Source organism: Chiloscyllium punctatum, chromosome 5 (assembly GCF_047496795.1).
Source record: "Chiloscyllium punctatum isolate Juve2018m chromosome 5, sChiPun1.3, whole genome shotgun sequence".
Classification (NCBI taxonomy): domain Eukaryota; kingdom Metazoa; phylum Chordata; class Chondrichthyes; order Orectolobiformes; family Hemiscylliidae; genus Chiloscyllium; species Chiloscyllium punctatum.
In genome coordinates this window covers 105,172,702-105,194,659 of record NC_092743.1, presented here as the reverse complement: position 1 = coordinate 105,194,659, position 21,958 = coordinate 105,172,702, and the positions used below count along the sequence as shown (strand labels likewise).

General features: G+C 40.3%; 1 protein-coding gene across 1 annotated transcript in view; it reads right to left on the bottom strand.

Moving 5' to 3' along the window:
- Positions 1-276: 276 nt before the first annotated feature.
- entpd3 (ectonucleoside triphosphate diphosphohydrolase 3) overlaps positions 277-21,958 on the bottom strand; it is a 55,851-nt gene continuing 34,169 nt past the window's right edge. The window contains exons 6-12 of the mRNA XM_072570948.1: positions 20,560-20,710; positions 19,150-19,309; positions 16,263-16,490; positions 14,700-14,969; positions 14,489-14,599; positions 13,591-13,728; positions 277-1,625 (exon numbers count right to left, since the gene is read on the bottom strand). Of these exons, the coding sequence (XP_072427049.1) occupies positions 1,437-1,625; positions 13,591-13,728; positions 14,489-14,599; positions 14,700-14,969; positions 16,263-16,490; positions 19,150-19,309; positions 20,560-20,710 (1,247 nt within the window). The 3' untranslated portion in view covers positions 277-1,436. The remainder of the gene's footprint in view (positions 1,626-13,590; positions 13,729-14,488; positions 14,600-14,699; positions 14,970-16,262; positions 16,491-19,149; positions 19,310-20,559; positions 20,711-21,958) is intronic.

Genomic DNA, 21,958 nt, shown 5'->3' with positions numbered 1-21,958 from the left:
CACAAATCCATTTTGAATTGACAGAAAAATCTATTATTCACAAATATCCTTTTTAGAAGGAAATTGCCATTTTTACAAGGTTTGGCCTCCATGTGGACTCTAATGAGTACTTTTAGCATTTTTTATTGCTGATTTCCTGCGTCTTGTTCATTATCTCAGCTCTAATGTCCGTAGATGCAAGTTAACAAGCAGCAATGAAGACCATTCACTTGTTCATTCAATTGTTGTAATAATTAGTGTTTCAGACAATAGGAAGCATTACGGTGCTACATTCTCATTCTTTACAAATACAGTACATTTTATTTCACAAGAAATAATGAAAGACTTGGATTGTGGGATTAGTGTTCCCAGAAGTTCTTGTTGCACATCAGAATGCCCTTCAGTTATATTTTATGTCTTAAGTTTGCATTAATCTATAATCCACTACGAAGCAAAGATTGGACTTTCTTAGTTTTGTCTTAAGTATATATATATATATATATATAGAGAGAGAGAGAGAGAGAGAGACCAGCAGTATTACATTTTGGATTTCTTTTTTACATGATCTATACAGCAAGACATTTCACAGCAAATGTACACCTCTAGTTTAAAAAAAAACCTCATGCTTGGAGTGAGTGGTTTAATGTCCTGCAGAATTATTGACTGAAATTTGTCAATAACTTAGCTATTAACCTAAGGGGTAAGACAAGTAAAGATTGAGGGAAAGGAACAAAAACTGCAAGAGGAGATTTGAAAAAAAGAGTATTTAAAGTTCCTGTCAGCAAATAATGGTTCAGGTTTACCAGATGGCAAAATATCCTCTAAAGTTGGCTAGCTAAGGCTCTCTCAAATTTGTGCACCTGCTCAACCTTTGCTTGGTGCTGAGCCCTATCATTTACATGTTAATGACTAAAAGACATGACTGACTACCTTGCCAACTAATTTTTCATCAGATTATTTGGCAGAAGGCAGGCACACAACTTCCTCTCTATCTGCATCCCATGAATAGAAACCACTATAAGCAGCAATGATACCACATAGTGAAAGTACATCTCAGTTTCCCTAATTGTGAAATTGAGCTAATATTACATCCTCAATTTGGCCTGATAATATATTTAAACAATTTGAATCCATCACTTTTCCCTCTACTGTCATTTATTTTTCTGGTCCTTGTTCAATTTTTAATGTCAAATTTATGGCTTAGTGTTATAATTATTCTACTTTCTCAGTGCAGTGGCCAGGATGAAGGACATCAGAACACTATGAAAGTATGATATCAGCTGGATGCCATAGTGCTTTTCAACATTTCCTATTAAATCCACAGGGACTGTATTATAAATGCGGTAGAGATGCTCCATTTCAGTATTCTTCTTCGTTTTGATCATTTGCATAATATTTTTCTTTCCCAATATTCAACAGTTATTCTGTTAAGAGCTCACAAAGCTTTAAATTGCACTTTAAAAAAAACGTATTATTGACATACAAATGAAGATTGAACAGAACACAACTAAAGTGGAAAATAGAAAGAGAAGTCCACAGAATACACCTTCACTCATTGGTGTTTGAATCACTTGATTTTCTGATGGGATCAAATTGGTAAGGTTTAGCATGTAACCAAGTGACCAGCCTATGCTGCTGTTCTTCACCTGTAACAGAAAATAGTGGATTAGATAATTCATGGACAGTATTAGTGCCTGCAGCAGAGAAAGATTTAAGAAGGTATTGGATAACACTTTTTTTAAAAGAATTTGGGAATGGCATATCAAAATAGAATAGGATAGCTGAATTTTTAAAGGACATACCTTATTAAATCACCCCAGCAAAATATAGGTTGAGCTACATTAAGTCTCTTTAGTGATATAACCAACTTCCATCATCTTTAACAGTATTGCCTCTTTTGTCCAATTCTTAACTCTGGGAGAAGGCTTAAGTCATGAACAATGAGGATCCTGATCAACCTATCCACGGTATCTCCATTAGGAAATTTAAGGACTTTAGATCTTATTAAGGGCAACAGCATCTGCCACCAAGTCGTCAACTTATACCAATTAATCAATTGGTTAACTTCAACCTCCTCCCAATTAATATCTGCTATAAATGGGCCTGTTTTTGTACTTAACCAGTTAACTTTTGTTATGTTCCTGTCATTCGTTATTGCCCAATCTTAGTAATTAGAATAGGCAGGTTTGTTAATGTTGTTAGGTTGGATTTAAACTAGATTGGCAGGGACCTTGACAGATATTTCAGAGGGGGGAAGAGAAGCTGAAATGAAATTATAAGTTAAAACATAAGTTTGCTCTATCTTCTAGACTTATTAACTTTATAATGAACACTTATTTCCTAAACACAATATGTTTTAATGCAAGGAGCCTGATGAATAAGATAGAGGAGCTGAGGACGCAGGTAGATATATAAATGAATGGTATCTATGTTTCATATTAAAGATGGGCTGGTTTGGCAGCTCAACATTCCTGGGTTATAGGGTATTCAGATGAGATAGAGGAATAAATGAAGGTGGCATCACAATATTGATGAAAGAATTAATTATAACAGTGAAGGCTCATAAAATAAAGCCATATGGTAGAAGTAAAAAAAAACAAATGGACCAAACATGCTGTTGGATGTGTATTATAGGCCCTCAGATAGTCAAGGGGAGATTGCAGATCAAATACATAAGTAAAATTTCAAGAAGTGGTACTAACCGGTTTAGCAGCCTATACATCGATAAATCAGGATAAGGTATAAACCCTGACTGAAGGAGGCAAGGAAGGAAATTATATGGACCTGATAGTAGTTTTCAGATCTTTTCTAGCCATGTGAGGTGTTACAGCAATTGTAATGTCCCATTATCAACAAAAATTACAATAAAATAGGCCAGTCAGTCTAACCTCAGTAGGTGGGGAAGTTATTGGAAAAAACTCTGCAGGATAGAAATGATGTGCACTTGGAGAGATGTAAGTTACTCCGTGATAGCATGGATTTATGAAAGGCAGGTCGTGTTTGACAAATGGAACGTTTGAGGAGGTGACACAAGTGTTGATAAGTGATGTAATCGACGTGGATTTTGGCAAGAAAGTAAGAACTAGAAGTAGAAGATTCAGCCACTGAATCTGCTCCGTTATTTAATATGATCATGATTGATATCATTGCCTCAACTCTACTTTCTTGCCCAATCTCCACAACCCTTCAAGAAATTATTAATTAAAAACCTGTCTCTCTCCTCTTTAAATTTACTCAATGTTCATGTGTCCACTGCACTCTGCTGTAATGAATTTCACAGAAGTAATTTCTCCTCATCTCTCTACTTTAAATCTGCTACCCTTTATCCCAAATCTATGATCTCTCATTCTAGATTGACCTGCATGAAGAAACATCCTCTCTAGATCTACTTTGGCAATCTCCATCGGTACCCTATGTAGCTCAGATACCCTCTTATTCTAGAGACAGTTTAGGCCTGTATTATCTCTATCTCTCTTCATAAAACAAATTCATCTATGGAATCAATCTAGTGACCCTCCTCCGAACTGCCTCCAATACAACTGCATCTTTCCTCAAGTAATGGATCAAAAATTCTATGGAGTACTCCAGGTACAGTCTCACCATGTCTTGTACAGTTGCAGCAACACCTCTCTGCTTTATACTCTATTCCTTTAGCAATAAATGCCAAAACTCTATTTGTCTTTCTTGTTACCTGTTGTACCTGTATACTAGTTTTCTATAATTCGTGCATGAGGACACCAAGATAACTCTGTTCCAAAGCACTCTGTAATTAGATAATAAATTGTCTTTCTATTCCTCTGACCAAAATGGATAATGTCACTCTTATCCACGTTAAACTACTTCTGCCAAGTTTTGGACCATTCACTTAACCTATCCATATGTATTTGTAAATTTCTTTATTTCTTCATTGCAATTTACTTTCCCACGTATTTCAGGGTCATCTGGAAATTTGGCTACAGTACTTTTTTTCTATGCATACAGGTCATTAATATAGATTGAGGACTGAATCCTGGGGCACCCTGCTAGTTACACCTTACCAAATAGTAAAAGGCCTATTTTTCCCAACTCTGCTTTCTGTTGATCAGCCAATTCCATAACAAGCTGAAAAGTTACCCCTCACCACATGCTGTCTTACCTTGTATATGGCACCTTATCAAAAGCCTTCTGGAAGTCCAGACATTCTACATGTGTAGAATTCCTGTTATCAACCTTGCTTGCTACATCGTTGAATAATTCTAGCAAAGTAGTCAGATGTGACTTACCCTTCACTAAACCACTCTGACTCTGTTTGATTGTGTTATTGACTTTCTAAATGCTCTGTTATTATTTCCTTAATAATAACTTCTAACTGTTTCCCAATGGCACACATTGAACTAACTGAACGATTGTTTCCTACTTTTTGAATAAGGGCATTATATTAGCAATTTTCGAATCCACTGGAATCTTTCCTGCATTAAGGGAATTTTGGAATATTATAACCAATGGATTGATTATCTCTGCTGCCACTTCCTTTAAGATCCGAGGATGTAGGCCATCAGCCATTGACTGCCTTCAATCCCAACAGTTTGCTCAGTACCTTTTTTCTAGTGATGATGATTGTTTTAAGTTTATTCCTTTCTATAGCCTCTGTATTACCTGTTTCAATTGGGATGGCAGTAGTGTTTTCCAATGTGAAAACTGAAGCAAAATATTTATTTAGTGACCATGTTGTTTGTATTCCACTCCCCAGTCTCATCCTCCAAGGGATCAACATTCACTTTAACTACTGTCATCCCTATTACATACGTACACAAGCTTTCGCTATCGATTTTTATATTTTGCACAGTTTCCTTTGATAACTTACCAATGCTCTTTCTTTTTTACATTTTTAGTATTGATGTTTGGGAAACCTTTACTGCTACTCACCTTTGCAAAATAGTATACCTTAACTTTTATCTTTATAATATCTTTAACTTTTTTGCGTAACCATGAATTTCTTTTCTTCCTCTTACTACCTTTTTTCCTTTTTGGAATATCCTTTAGTTGGGAGCAATTGAGTATCTCCTTAAACACCTGCCAATGCTTGTCAACTGTCCAAGCTGTCATCTTCTGGCCTAGTCCGTTTGGGCCAAAGTTGTCTATGTAATTAGCTCTGTTTGACTCAAAAAAAAGTCAAAACAACAGCAGTTTAAAGGGAGAAGGGCAGACAAAGGAAGCACATGGTGAGGTCAGTGCAGGAGAGAGAGAGAGAAAACCTGCACTGTTATCGCCTTTGCCATTTGAATTCGTGTATCGCTGGACATCGGAGTGCATCTGGGAAAATTAACAAAGTGAAATTCACAACTAATCTTGGAGGGACTGTTGGGTGAAGTTCACAGCACAGAATCAGATAAGTTAATTGTTGTTTTAAGTCTGTCCAATAGAAAGGCTGCAGTAGTGCATATAGTGGATTCTTTCTTGATTATAAGTTTTTGGAGATAAGTCTCTTGATTAAACTTAAAATATAAGCCATATCTATTAATTTAACCTGGGGCAGTGTTTGTAGAGGAATAAGATGGTGTTATTTTCTGGGTCTGTAGATTGTGAAGGAGCAAAAATGACCTTTGCAGTGATATGTACTTCTTGTCAGATGTGGGAGTTTAAAGAGAGTTTAAGGGTTACTGCGGATTATATCTGCCATAAATGCTGTTGGATGCAAATCTTATCAGATCGAGTGGATCAGTTGGAGAGACAAATAGAAGCGATGAGGAATTTGCAACAGCTACAGTATGTGATGGATGGCAGTTATAGAAAGGGGGGAAAGTCTCAGATACAGTCACATAGATAGGTTAACTTCAGGAAGGGAAAGAGAGGTAGGCAGCTAGAGCAGGAGTCTTTTGTGGATATACCTATTTCAAACAGGTATGCTGTTTTGGAAAATGTAGGGGGTGACGGATTCTCAGGGGAATGTAGCACAAACAGCCAAGTTTCTGGTATTGAGACTGGCTCTAATGCAACGAGGGGTACGTCGGCTTCCAAGAGATCAATTGTGTTAGGGGATTCTGTAGTCCAAGGTACAGACAGATATTTCTGTGGCCGGCAGAGAAAAAGCAGAATGGTGTGTTGTTTCCCTGGTGCCAGGATCAAGGATGTCTCAGAGAGGGTACAGAATTTTCTCACGGGGGAGAGGGGCCAGCAGGAGGTCATTGTCCACATTGGAACCAACGACATTGGAAGGGAAGAGGTTGAGACTCTGAAGGGAGATTACAGAGAGTTAGGTAGAAATTTAAAAAGGAGGTCCTCAAGGGTAGTAATATTTGGATTACTCCCAGTGCTATGAGCTAGTGAGGACAGGAATAGGAGGAAAGAGCAGATGAATGCATGGCTGAGGAGCTGGTGTACGGGAGAAGGATTCACATTTTTGGATCATTGGAATCTCTTTTGGGGTAGAAGTGACCTGTACAAGAAGGATGGATTGCACCTAATTGGAAGGAGACAAATATACTGGCAGGGAAATTTGCAACAACTGCTTGGGAGGATTTAAACTAGTAAGGTGGGGGGGGGGGAAGGTGGGGGGGGGGGGGACCCAGGAAGATAGTGAGGAAAGAGATCGATCTGAGATGGGTACAGCTGAGAACAGAAGTGAGTCAAACAGTCAGGGCAGGCAGGGACAAGGTAGGACTAATAAATTAAACTGCATTTGTTTCAATGCAAAGGGCCTAAGAGGGAAGGCAGATCAACTCAGGGCATGGTTAGGAACATGGGACTGGGATATCATAGCAATTACAGAAACATGGCTCAGGGATGGGCAGGACTGGTAGCTGAATGTTCCAGGATACAAATGCTAGATAGAAAGGATAGAAAGGGAGGCAAAAGAGGAGGGGGAGCGGCATTTTTGATAAGGGATAGCATTACAGTTGTGCTAAGGAAGGATATTCCTGGAAATACATCCAGGGAGGTTATTTGGGTGGAACTGAGAAATAAGAAAGGGACGATCACTTTATTGGGATTGTATTATAGACCTCCCAATAGTCAGAGGGAAATTGAGAAACAAACTTGTAAGGAGATCTCAGCTATCTGTAAGAATAATAGGGTGGTTATGGTAGGGGATTTTAACTTTCCAAACATCAACTGGGACTTCCATAGTGTTAAAGGTTTAGATGGAGAGGAATTTGTTAAGTGTGTACAAGACAATTTTCTGATTCAGTATGTGGATGTACCTACTAGAGAAGGTGCAAAACTTGACTTACTCTTGGGAAATAGGACAGGGCAGGTGACTGAGGTGTCAGTGGGGGAGCACTTTGGGGCCAGTGACCATAATTCTATTCGTTTTAAAATAGTGATGGAAAAGGATAGACTAGATCTAAAAGTTGAAGTTCTAAATTGGAGAAAGGCTAATTTTGACGGTATTAGGCAAGAACTTTCAAAAGTTGATTGGGGGCAGATGTTCGCAGGTAAAGGGACGGCTGGAAAATGGAAAGCCTTCAGAAATGAGATAACAAGAATGCAGAGGCAGTATATTCCTGTCAGAGTGAAAGAGAAGGCTATTAACTATAGGGAATGCTGGATGACTAAAGAAATTGAGGGTTTGGTTAAGAAAAAGAATCAGGTACAGACAGGATAGATCGAGTGAATCCTTATAAGAGTATAAAAAAAGTAGGAGTATACTCAAGAGGGAAATCAGGAGGGCAAAATGGGGACATGAGATAGCTTTAACAAATAGAATTAAGGAGAATCCAAAGGGTTTTTACAAATACATTAAGGACAAAAGGGTAACTGGGGAGAGAATAGGGCCCCTCAAAGATCAGCAAGGTGGCCTTTGTGTGGAGCCACAGAAAATGGGGGAGATACTAAATGAATATTTTGCATCAGTATTTACTGTGGAAAAAGATATGGAAGATATAGACTGTAGGGAAATAGTTGGTGACATCTTCCAAAATGTCCAGATTACAGCGGAGGAAGTGCTGGATGTCTTGAAATGGTTAAAGGTGGATAACTCCCCAGGACCTGATCAGGTGTACCCGAGAACTCTGTGGGAAGCTAGAGAAGTGATTGCTGGGCCTCTTGCTGAGATATTTGTATCATCGATAGTTACAGGTGAGGTGCTGGAAGTCTGGAGGTTGGCTAACGTGGTGCCACTGTTTATGAAGAATGTTAAGGACAAGCCAGGGAACTATAGACCAGTGAGCCTGACCTTGGTGGTGGGCAAGTTGTTGAAGGGAATCCTGAGGGACAGGATGTACATGTATTTGGAAAGGCATGGACTGATTTGGGATAGTCAACATGGCTTTGTGCGTGGGAAATAATGTCTCACAAACTTGATTGAGTTCCTTGATGAAGTAACAAAGAAGATTGATGAGGGCAGAACAGTAGATGTGATCTATATGGACTTCAGTAAGGCGTTCGACAAGGTTCCCCATGGGATTCTGATTAGCAAGGTTAGATCTCATGGAATACAGGGAGAACTAGCCATTTGGATACAGAACTGGCTCAAAGGTAGAAGACAGAGGGTGGTGGTGGAGGGTTGTTTTTCAGACTGGAGGCCTGTGACCAGTGGAGTACCACAAGGATCGGTGCTGGGTCCTCTACTTTTAGTCATTTACATAAATGATTTGGATGCGAGCATAAGAGGTACAGTTAGTAAGTTTGCAGATGACACCAAAATGGGAGGTGTAGTGGACAGCGAAGAGGGTTACCTCAGATTACAACAGGATCTTGACCAGATGGGCCAATGGGCTGAGAAGTGGCAGATGGAGTTTAATTCAGATAAATGAGAGGTGCTACATTTTGGGAAAGCAAATCTTAGCAGGACTTATACACTTAATGGTAAGGTCCTAGGGAGTGTTGCTGAACAAAGAGACGTTGGAGTGCAGGTTCATAGCTCCTTGAAGGTGGAGTTGCAGGTAGATAGGATAGTGAAGAAGGCGTTTGGCATGCTTTCCTTTATTGGTCAGAGTATTGAGTACAGGGGTTGGGAGGGCATGTTGCGGCTGTATAGGACATTGGTTAGGCCACTGTTGGAATATTGCGTGCAGTTCTGGTCTCCTACCTATCAGAAAGATGTTGTAAAACTTGAAAGGGTTCAGAAAAGATTTACAAGGATGTTGCCAGGGTTGGAGGATTTGAGCTTTAGGGAGAGGCTGAACAGGCTGGGGCTGTTTTCCCTGCAGTGTCGAAGGCTGAGGGGTGACCTTATAGAGGTTTACAAAATTATAAGGGGCATGGATAGGATAAATAGGCAAAGTCTTTTCCCTGGGGTCGGGGAGTTCAGAACTAGAGGGCATAGGTTTAGGGTGAGAGGGGAAAGATATAAAAGAGACTTAAGGAGCAACTTTTTCACTCAGAGGGTGGTACGTGTATGGAATGAGGTGCCAGAGGATGTGGTGGAAGCTGATACAACTGCAATATTTAAGAGGCATTTGGATGGGTATATGAATAGGAAGGGTTTGGAGGGATATGGGCTGGGTGCTGGCAGGTGGGACTAGATTGGGTTGGGATATCTGGTTGGCATAGACAGGTTGGACCGAAGGGTCTATTTCCATGCTGTACATCTCTATGACTCTAAGAGGTGTCATTTCGGCCCAGATAATGCATTGAAGGAGTGAGGTGCCCTGTGTGAGGCTGTCTGTGCCACAATGTTCAGACTGATTCTAATCTAAAACCAGAAACAATCCAGGTCTTTTTCAATATATAATTTCAGTTACATCACACTAAACTTTTGTTATAAATTCTGTGTGTTACGATCCTAAACTTCACAACCACCTGATGAAGGAGCAGCGCTCCGAAAGCTAGTGCTTCCAAATAACCCTTTGAACTATAACCTGGTGTTGTGATTTTTAACTTTGTACACCCCAGTCTGACACCAGCACCTCCAAATCATTAATTAGTCCCATTTTATGACACAATAGCAAATCCAGAATTGCCTATTCCCTGATTCGTTCCACATATATTGCTTCAAGAAACAATCTCTAATGCATTCAGTGAACCATCCCTCAAAATTACTCTTGACAATTTGACTAATCCAGTCTATATGCCTATTAAAGTCAGACATGATTATTGCTGTACCATTCTTCCAGACTGGAGTATTTTCTGGTTTATACAGTGCTCAACTGTGAAGTTATTGTTTCAGGACCAATAGATTACTCCCACAAGCAACTTCTTTCCCCTGCTATGTATTTCTATCCAGACTGTTTCTACATCTCCAGCGTTGATAACTTTTTCTTCAGTACAACACTGAACTCTTTTACTACAAAGCTACACCACCTCATTTTCTTTGCTGTCTATTCTTCTAAAATACTGTATCTCAGATATTCAATTCCCAAACCTGGTCTCTCTGCAACCACATCTCAATAATTGCCACTATGTCATAGCGTTTTGTCTCTGTTTGCACTGTTACTTGTTAACTTAATTCCGAATGCTTCATGCATTGAGATAAAAAAGCCTTTAAGTTAGTCCTGTTATCAAATTTCCCTACTCTTGTACAATTGCTTGGTGCAATATGACATTCACACATTCTGTCACTTCCTTTTACTTTCTGGTTACAATAAACCTTATCCACTAATCTCCACTCCTGCTTTCTCCTTTAAATTTGCTCATCTGATTTCCCATGTAAATGGACCCTACCTGACACAATTTAGTTTAGAGCCCTACTTACAGCTGTGGTTATTGCCAGACCCCAGTCCCAGAACTAATCAGCTGGAGCAGATCCCATTGTAACAGTTCCTCCTTCCCCAATACTGGGGCTAATGCTCATGAATTGAAACTCATTTCTCCCACATCAATCTTTGAAATATGCATTCACTGGTTTAAACTTATTGATCCTGTGCCAATTAGCTCATGGCTCAGGGAGTAATCTAGAGATTATTAACTTTTTGTTTCTGCTTTCGAATTTAGCAACAAGTTGTTTGTATACAATAAAGTTAATTCAGTTCACTTTAATACCCTCACCAGAACCTCATTCCTCTTTCTATTTATGTCATTGGAATCTACCTGAACCATTGTACCTGGATCTTTCCCCTCCCACTCCAAGTTCCTTTGCAGTCCAGATGAGATATCCTGGAGCCGGGCAGTCAACACAACCTTTGGGACCTTCAAAGCGTCTCGATCCTAACTATACTCTGCCTAATCACAACAATATTTCTCTTTTCTCTCCCCACCCTCATTGAATAAACCACAGTGCTACGGTCAGTTTGCTCATCCTCCCTACATCACCCACTCTCATCGAGACAGGGAACATGAATCTCAAACCCGTTGGACGAGGACAGCGGTTGAGGTGCTTGTACAATTACATCCTCTATTTGCGTACCTGCTTTGCTCATAGTCACACCTTCCAAATTTAAGGTAGTTTTAATCTAGGGATTGTGACTGTCTCTTGAAACATAGCATCCAAGTAACTCTTCCCCCTCCCCGATAAGACACAGTGTTAGAAGCTCAGACTCCATCTTATCAGCTCAGAGCCAGATTTCCTCAAGCAACCAGTACTTGGCTACAGATGTGGTCACTATCAGCCACAATGGGGTCCATCAATTCCCACATCAGTCAGGTACAACACATTGCCTGGCTCTGCATCTCTACTTAATTTACTTTGTTCTTATTTTTCTAAGATACCGATTTTATTGGTCTTTAATTTTTTCATCTGTAAGATGTTTATCCTATTCATCTTTAACCTGAAAGCAATTCAAAATAGGTATTCAAATTACAGCTGACACCAACCAATGAACTTATGCTTTCCTGTGATGTTACTCTTTGTTTTGTGCTGGGTTTCAATTTGTCCAGTTAAACCTTACAAACTATGAAGCAAAGAATAAATTGCAAAAAAAAAACACTTCTCCCCATCTGCACTGAATTCTCATGGTGTTCCAACATTTCCGAAACACACTCACTCAAGCTGTGCCTCTATCTGATGTGCTTTCTCCCAGCTGCCTATACAAGGCTTTTGATAAAATCCCTCATGGCAGACTGGCCAAGTAAATATGGGCCTATAGAAATAAAGGCAATGTGGAATGTTGCATCCAAAATTGTCTGACAGTATGGAAGTAGAGAGATGTTTCTGTAACTGGAAGTCAATTTTCAGTGGGGTTCCACATGGCTCGGTACTGGGGCCCTTGCTGTTTGTGGTGTTCATTAATGATTTGGACTTAAATATAGGGGTATGATTGAGAAGTTCAGGGATGACACAAAAAATTAGTAGGGTGGTAAGGAGTGAAGAGGATAGCTGTGAACTGCAGAAGCATGTTATGGAACGATCACAGCTCAGCAGAGCAGTGGCAAGTGGAATTTGATCTGGAAAACCAGGGGATAGTGTCCTGTTAAAGTCTAATGAACCCTGGAAAATATTGAAGATCAGAGGGATCTTAGTATGCATTTTCACAAATCCTTGAAAGTAGTAGGGCAGGTTGATAAAATGATTAAGGAGACACATGGAATACTTTCCCTTATTAGGCAAGGCATACAATACAACAGCAAAGTGGTTACTCTGGTACTGTATGTGCACTGATTCAGCCACAACTGGAGTACTGCGTGCAGTTTGATTAGATTAGATTACTTACAGTGTGGAAACAGGCCCTTCGGCCCAACAAGTTCACACCGACCCTCTGAAGAGCAACCCACCCAGACCCATTCCCCTACATTTACCCCTTTACCTAACACTACAGGCAATTTAGCATGGCCAATTCACCTAACCTACACATTTTTGGACAGTGGGAGGAAATCCACGCAGACACGCGGAGAATGTGTAAACTCCACACAGACAGTTGCCTGAGGCAGGAATTGAACCCAGGTCTCTGGCACTGTGAGGCAGCAGTGCTAACCACCGTGCCACCCAGTCTGATCATTACATTTCTCTGAAGGATGTGGTCCTACTAGAGAGGGTGCAAAGGAGATTTACCAGGATATTGCCTGGATTGGAGGGTCTGAAGTATGAGGAAGATGGATAGGGCTGTTTTCCTTAGTGCAACAATGGTTGAGAGGGCAAGTGAGAGAAGTGTATAGTATTGTGAGGGACATAGCATTTTTTTCCAATAGTAGAAAGGTCAGTAATCAGGGGGTATAAAAGTAAGGCAAGAGGGAGGAGACCAAGAGGAGAGTCCAAAAGTTCTTTTTTCACTCTGCATCTCACTGGTTTGACAAGCTGGTTGAGTCAGAAATTGTAATGTTTAAAAATTCACTTTGGATATTCACTTGTTTTGTTATAGCCTCCAGGGCTATGTGTCAAAGGCTGGAAAATGGGATTAATGTAGTTAGATCTCTGTTGACTGGCACGGACACAATGGCTGAATGGCCTCCTTCTGTGCTTTAAAGTATGAGTTTGTGACTGAAAACAACACTAAGTGGCTTAGTCAGTGTCTCACAAGTACAAAGGCACAATCCGACACATGGCTGAAAATTTTGAAAAGTTAAAAGCGATGACACCCAGACTTGGTTCACCTTTCTGGTGTGATTTTGTACAGTGGGATTATTAAAATTCAACTTGATCATCACTTCAGCTCATTGTTATACTCTGGCTGCAAAAAGAGATGAATTCCCTATCTCCATCACTAGAGTTGGAATGAAATGTAGAATTGGAACATAATCCCTCCTCACCCCAAATAAATCACTGCCAAACAAGTAACAGGCCATTTTAACCAAACAAGGTTTTCATCTGTCTGCACTTACTTCTTTTTGAAAGCTTATTGATTTCCAACTCTCTTGATCAAAGTTGTAACCTTGCACAAGTACAGCATAGATGTAGTTTGCATTGAAACAATATGATCTGCGAAATGGGTCTGACACGTTTGGAAATAACTGCTGCACCTGCATAACAGGTAATAATGTTAGTTTCCTTTTTGCATTGATAATGATGTACTGTCAGTTCTACTATAATGCGATGGTTTAATTCTTGTGCAACCCTGTATTATAGAAAAATCACGCTTGAAGTGTTGGCACTGTAATCGCATTACAGCCAACACGTTTTAAAAACTTGTGCTGTAGAAATCACGCCCACAGTTCGTCAATCATGTCACAGTGAATTCACATTGACAAAATGCCTGTTGTAACAGAACTACCCCTACCTTTTTGGTTTGTGTCAGTCTTTGTCAATTTGCATTGCATTTGACATATGTCCATAAGTAACATGTAATATGTGATCTACATAGTGTGCAATGGGACATATATGCAGATGGATGTGTAATACACCACACCTATAGGTAGCATGTAACATGAATGTTAATATATGTAGCAAATCATGAGTATTAAAGGGTCATGTCTCTAAGTAAGACATGACATGTCATATCTGTAGGTTTCATAGGATACATCGTGACTGTAAGCAGCATGAAATGAGCTGTGCCTGTAACAATATGTAATATATCTGCGAGTGAGTAAGTTTAGATTTTTAAGCTCAAGATGCATTCTGAATAAAATGAATGACATTCCCTTAGCTTGTTTGCTGCATGCTAATTATTTCCCATATAGGCATTAAAAATATTACCATCTATTAGTCTCGAGCAAAACAGCTGACCCTACCATCTCCAATTGTCTGCAGTGAATACAATATGACAGAAATTCCACCACTTACCTGATCCCAGTTGTTCGAACAGAATTCCTGAACTGTCGAGTTGAAAGTTTCTATGGGAAAGGAACCGGTTAAGTTCAAGGCTTCCATTGAGTAATAGAAACCAGAAAAGGCCTATATGGTTTGGATAGAAATGAACATATGTCACAAGTCAAGCTCAAGACCAAACAAGATGGGAATGCAAATGAAATATTCCAAACATTTAATAACGTACCACAAAGTCTCCATGGATGTTTGGCTGAAGTTTTTCTTGTGTCCAATTACCTCCAACATTGATATATTCAAAACTAAATATTGACAACAACTTTTGCTGACAGAGAACAGGATTTCCAGTTCCTATAAATGTAGCATTGGTGTCAGGGTCATAGTTCGGTGGTATATCAGCTGCAGTGCATAAACCATCAAATATATACTTCAGTTGGAGAGTCAGATTATAGTTTGAGGGAAGGCAAGGATCTTCAATGCTTGATTTTTTCTTTGCGTTCTGAGTTGGTAAAACAGACAGATGTATGCAAATATGGTTATATGGAATAGGTAAATAAATAGATGGATAAAGTTGCTAAAATAGAACTAGCACAAAGAGCTTTGATAGATTTAATAGTCCTGGACTTTAGATAATCTGTGGAAACATAAAAGTTTTAGAGTGTAGATACTGAAAGGTGTTTGAGAGTCTAGAATTATGGGATATAGAAGATAAGGTAAGAGGTTGGCCATTAAGGATCGAGATGAGGAGAATTGTTTTTCATTTATATAGTTGTTGGAATTCTTTATCTCAGCGGGATGCAGATGCTCAGAGGGCTGACAGTGCTCTTGGTAAAAATAAAGATCAACAAGATCTTGGATACTGTTGTCATAACAATATGGAAGGAATTCAGGGTTATGAAACTTGGAGCAGGAAAGTGAATTTAAATGTAATTGAACAGTGGGACAGTCTCAAGGACCTTAATAGCCTATTTGTATTTCTTAAATTCCATGATCTCAAGATGATCAAAAGTGCTTTACAGTCAGTGAAAACCACTGCAGAGTAGTCTTGGTTGTGATGTGAGAAATGATTTAAACAATTTGCGTTCAGGCTTCCACATATAGCAATGTGTTATTTACTATGGTGATGCATGTTGAGGGATAATATCAGCCAGAACATTGGGACGAACTCCCCTGCTCTTTTTAAAATAGAGCCATGGGATTTCTCTATGGTTACTCGAGAGGAGCATTAGTTTAACCTCTCATCCAAAAGACAGCAAATCTGACGGTGCAGCTCTCCCTCAGTGCTGCCCAGGTGTCTCTAGATTGGGAACTTGTATAGACAAATGCACTGAGCCACAGTCCACGTTATGTAGTTCTGTTTGTATTTAATACATAAATTCAGCTATTGCATGATCACATTTCACTCTGAATTCAGTCTATATGAAGTTGTGCCCACTGGACTAGGTTTCACTCACTTAGGAATATTTAGGAAATTTATAAATATGCTATTCTTAATTTTCCACCTCCTCATATATTTTGTTCCTCAAGTGTAAATGCACTACAAAAATAATTTATCTATCCATATGCAGCAAAAATATAGTTTATGTTTCAGGGGGTTTCCTCAGAAAGGTCATAGATCTGAAACATTACCTCTGTTGCTGTCACGAGAGATGCTGCCTGACCTTTTCTGTCTTTATTTCATTTGCAAGAAACATTTGGATGTCTTGAGGCCATAGAAGGTGCTATAGAGTTTCCTCCTTTCTTCATCCATGGACTCTTAGCACGAAAAGCAATTTTGAGCCACCCAGCTTACCTGGAGGATTTTTGCTCTGTACATTTTCTCGGCTTCATCCCTTCCATAGCATGACAGGCTTTGAGTGTAGACAGTGTAGTTGTAACTGTACAACGTGATTATTACGGTTTCACTCATATGTGAGTGCTGCTTGGGGACAAAAGCTATTTCAGTAGAAGCTCCACCCAGATCGAGAGTTCCTGTGGTCTTCACGGTAAAGTTTCTTTCCAGGTGTATCCAAGTACGTCTCTGGCAAAGGATGTGTATTAAACAATTAAAGTGCTGAGATGAACATTGACAAACAGAACGACTTACATCTACATAGCCCTTCCATGCAGTAAAATGCCCCATGGGTCTTCACAGGGGCATTATCAAATGAACGTGAACACTGAGCCATCTAAACAGATCTTAGAGTAAATGATAAAAAGGTTGATTCAAGAGGTAGGACTTAAGGTGCTTCTGAAAGATGGAAGAGGCTGACACACAGATATTGGGGGACGAATTGCAGAGATTTGGACCTGAACTACTGTAGCCACTTTTGTTGAAGAGATAGAAATCATGGCTGCTCAAGAGGCCAGAATTGGAGACAACACACAGATATTGGAGGAATGGAAGAGTTTGTAGAGATAGAGATGGCAAAGCTCACCTGCAAATTGTTCTCATCAATCTGTAGTGTGTGGGTATCTCTGGGTCAGAAGGCTATCGGTTCAAGTCCCATTCAGGAGTACACATTCCGGGCTGCCTCTCCCTGTGCAGAGTGGCACAATGACTCAGTGGTTAGCACTGCTGCCACACAACACCAGGGACCCAGGTTTGATTCAACCCTCAGGTGACTTCTTTGTGTGGAGTTTGCATGTTCGTGTGTCTGTGTGGGTTTTCTCTGGGTAGTCTGGTTTCCTCCCACAGTCCAAAGATATGTAGGTTAGGTGGATTGGCCATGCTAAATTGCCCATTGTGTCTAGGGGTGTGCAGGCTAGATTGATTAGCCGTGGGAAATACAGGATTACAGGGATGAGCTGGGTCTGGGTGGGCTGCTCTTCAGAGTGTCAGTGTGGACTTGATCCACACTGTAGGGTACTAAAAGATGGTTACAATGTTCTAGGTGCTATCTTCAATGATCAGATGTTAAGCAGAGGTCCTGCTTGCCCTCTCTAATACATGTAAAAAATCCAATGGCACCATTTTGATGAAGAGCAAGTCAATTCTCCTTTGTATCCAAATCAATATTTATTCCTCAACCATCATCATTAAAACAGCTTATCTGGTCATTAACGTAGTACTTCTTGTGAGACTTTTCTGTGATCAGATTGACTGATACTCTTCTTACTTTACAATAGTGATCACATCTTAGAAGGGCTGCATTGTCTGTGAAAGGACCTGGCAGATAAGGAGGTGGTGAAAGGTGCTATAAAAATGCAAGCTCTTGTCCAATGGAATGCCTTGTCTCACACCATTTGGAATGAGTTCTGAAAAAGGTACGTAAGAACTAGGAGCAGGAGTAGGCCATCTGGCCCTTCGAGCCTGCTCCACCATTCGATAAGATCATGGCTGATCTTTTCATGGCCTCAGCTCCACTCACCCACACTCTCACCGTAACTCTTAAATTCCTTTATTGTTCAAAAAAGAATCTATCTTAGCTTTAAAAACATTTACTGAAGTAGCATCAACTACTTCGCTGGGCAGGGAATTCCACAGATTCACAACCCTCTGGATGAAGAAGTTCCTTCTTGATTCAGTCCTAAGTCTGGTCCTCCTAATTTTGAGGCTATGCCCTCTTGTCCTAGTTTCACCTGCCAGTGGAAACATCCTCTGTACGTCTATTTTATCTATTCTCTTCATAATTTTATATGTTTCTATAAGATCCCTCTTCATTCTTCAAAATTGCAATGAATATAATCCCAGTCTACTCAGTGTCTCCTCATAAGCCAACCCCCTCAACTCCAGAATCAACCCAGTGAACCTCCTCTGCACCCCTTCTCATGCCGTGATGTGGAGGTGCTAGTGTTGGACTAGGGTGGACAAAGTTAAAAATCACACAACACCAAGTGGGGAATTGGATAAATTCAGCAGGTTTATTTGGAAGTACTAGCTTTCAGAGCTTTCAGGCTTTCTTGCAAATTTGCATTTGCATTTGCAGAATTGCAATTGAAGATACATTCTATTTTTGCTCAAAAAGCACGTAACCTGCAGGCAGTCGATCCATATAACAGTTTATAAATTCCTACTTTGGAAATAGAACCACTCTGACTCAAGCTTGGGATACAGCCAGACGCTAACCTCACACCTTTAATACATTATCTGAGCTGAAATGTTACCTTTTTTTATAAAACGGTAAATTATCTTTAGAATGTGACTTAAAAGAAGTTCTGAGATTGACATATTAATGAACCAAAACCTGCAACCCATTCTAAAAGATGGATGACTTAACAGCAATCTAGGTTTGTTCAATATATCATTTTAATTGCATGACACTGTGATCTTTTGCTATAAATTCAGTGTCTTCTGATCCTGCCCCACTGGTTACCTGATGAAGGATCATTGCTCTGAAAGCTAGTACTTCCAAATGAAATTGTTGGACTATAACCTGCTGTTGTGTGAGTGCCAGCACATCCTTTCTTAAGTAAGGAGAGCAAAACTGTATGCAGTACTTTAGGTGTGGCCTCACCAATACCCTATGCAGCTGCAACATAATCTCCCTGCCTTTAAACTCAATCCCTTTAGCAATAAATGAGAACATTTAATTTGCATTCCTAATTACCTGTTATACATGCAGGTAGTAATGGGTAGCTGTGCCTCAGTCTGCTGGTGGCTGTCAGAGTCTACGGGACAGAAGGAGAGCAAAGCAGCAAACACGGTGAAACGATTCACCCAAAGCATGCTGAGCTTCGAGAACGTAAGTTGGACAAACCTGCTGCAAATTGTCCAGTAAATAATTTGCTGTGATCCACCCGTAAACGCCTTCCTCCTTCCCTGAGAGAATATGGGCACCTTTGAAATCAAACGGTGAAGAACGGAGGAAATTTTCAATCTCTGTGAGGATCATGGCTGCAGCTCTTTGGTTCTCCAGCCTAGTTCCGCCAATTGGAAGAATTAGAGACAGAATTAGTGAGATGCACATTTCTTTATCAGGTATAAAGGTTGTTTTTGCCTCAGCTATTTAGTAGACTCATGGAGTGCATAGAAAAGCCATTTGTGTCCATTCTGGCTTCATGGATGAGCTGTCCAATTAGTTCTTCCTTCATTAGCTCTTTCCCCAAGCCCTTCAAATTTCTCCTTTGCAGGTATTTATCCAATTCCCCTTTTCAAAGTTACAATTGCTTCTGTTTTGTTTTCAGACAGTGTTCCAGATAAAGAGATTGCAAGAATGGGAATGGCATGGTGGCTCAGAGGTTGATACTGCAGCCTCACAACACCAGGGAACTGGGTTTGGTTCCAGCTTTGGGTGAAATCAGTCTTGATGGATTAGTCACAGGAAATGCAGGTGGCGGGGGGAGGCGGCTGGGGGTGGGGGGGGATGTGTGGAAGGTGGTGCCTGAGTAGGATGCTCTCTTTAGAGAGTCAGCATGGATTCAATGGGCTGAATGGCATGTTTCCATGCTAACAAGATTCCATGATTCCAGGAAAAGGATGAACCCATAGAAGGATTTAAAAAACAGGCAAAAAATTTTAAGATCAAGGGTTGCCAAATAAATGTTATTGATCTCCAACAAACAGTGAGGGGGATGGCAAAGACCAGAAACACAGCTAGAATTTCCATAGTACTCAGCACTTTGAATTTGAACTCTTCTTAGGCTTATTTGTCCAGTAATAAGTACACCATTACAGCCATTCTCCAGAGCAGGACTGGGAACCTTCTTAGAATCTCTTCAAAATGATCCAATTCCTTCAGAAAAAGCTGAGTTCTTAGCCTCTCATTTTTGGTAAAGATCCAGAGTTGGGCCAAGGATGTCTCTGAGGATATCATTGTTCAGCCCAACGCGCATATGGCTTATCTTTGAAAGAGTATCCAATCCTACTTCCCACCTAATCTTCCAGAAATTTCTGTCCATTTCTGAGGTTCTGTTTTGTGTTATGAAACATCTGGTATAGATGAAACGGAGTACTTTAGTTACAGCACAGAACGAGGCCATTTGGCCCACTACATCTGTGCTGGTTCTCAGCAAGAGCAGCTTGACAAGTGTCATGCCCTTGGCTTCTTCTCATAGCCTTGCAAATCTTTTCTCTTTCAACAGTATGTTTGTTTTGATTACTATGGGTGACCAGTCCTCTGGAATGTGACATTATTTAAATAAATTAATAAATAACCTTATAATCTTACTGGAGTAGTCGCATTCCAGCAGTAGCACCAAAGTAGACTGGTGTAGAATTATGCCTTTCTGCTGGGATTTTTTCTATTGTTCTGTTGAGGCACCATTCCATTGAGTGAGCTGCTTGTACAGGTTCCTTGTCATAGCTAGAAATATCGGGTCCTGTGGAGAATCACATGAATTGGGTCAGTTTTTTTAAAAAAATGATCAGGACAGAAATTGTCTTTGCACGGCCAATGAACGACTTTCAAAACATAATCACATTTCCTACTGTAGGAAATGCTGGAAATACTCAGCAGATCAGGCAGCACCTGTGGAGAGAGAAATGTTTCAGGCTTGTGACCTTTAATCAGAACTGGAATGAGTTTAAAGATTCAAGAGGTTTAAAATAAGCACAAAGTGAAATGGGAAGCAAGTCAAGAAAGGAAAGTATTTGATAGGGTGGAAGGCGGGAAAGGGGACAAAAGGATTGACAGGGCAAGGAAATTAGTATAAACATTGGGATAAATATTGGCCAGGGCACTAGGAGAAATCCCAGGTTCATCTTCAAAGTAGTACCAAAACAGGACTTATGCCTAGCCATCAGGCCATTGGCCATGGTGGAGCACTTAACAAGAAGGCCTGTAAAGATGGACACTTTTTCTTTATTTCTTCATTTTTCTGCCTTAATATTCTATGTTTTGGTTTATATTTCTGTGTTTAAAGATGCCGCCAGAGAGTGGCGACACTATATAACACTTCTCACTGTATTTTGTAACCAAATACATGTGACAATCAAATAAATCAAATCGAAATAGAGGGATCATTTACGAATACCTGAGAGGGTAGATGGGGATCTGACTTAACGATTCATTGGAAAGTTGACATTTCTGACAGCACAGCATCCTGTCAGCCTGGACTTTGTGGCCAAGTCTTTGAAGTTGGAATTGAACCCATAATACTTTGCTTAGAGGTGAGAGTATGAACCAAAAGAAGCAGCTGTTTTTCCACCAATGAGTCTTTACAAATGCGCTTTACATGGGGAGGTGTTGGCCTGGGAATATTATTGATCGGCACTGCCTTGTGCTCCCTCGAGGAGGTTGAACAGTTCATCCACTTTACCAACACCTTCCACCCCAACTTCAAATTTACCTGGACCGTCTCAGACTCCTCCCTCCCCTTCCTAGACCTTTCCATTTCTATCTCAGGCGACCGAATCAACACAGACATTTACTATAAACCGACCAACTCCCACAGCTACCTAGACTACACCTCCTCCCACCCTGTAAAAACACCATCCCATATTCCCAATTCCTTCGTCTCTGCCTCATCTGCTCCCAGGAGGACCAGTTCCAATACCGTACAATCCAGATGTCCTCCTTCTTCAAAGACCGCAATTTCCCCCCAGACGTGATCGACGATGCCCTCCAC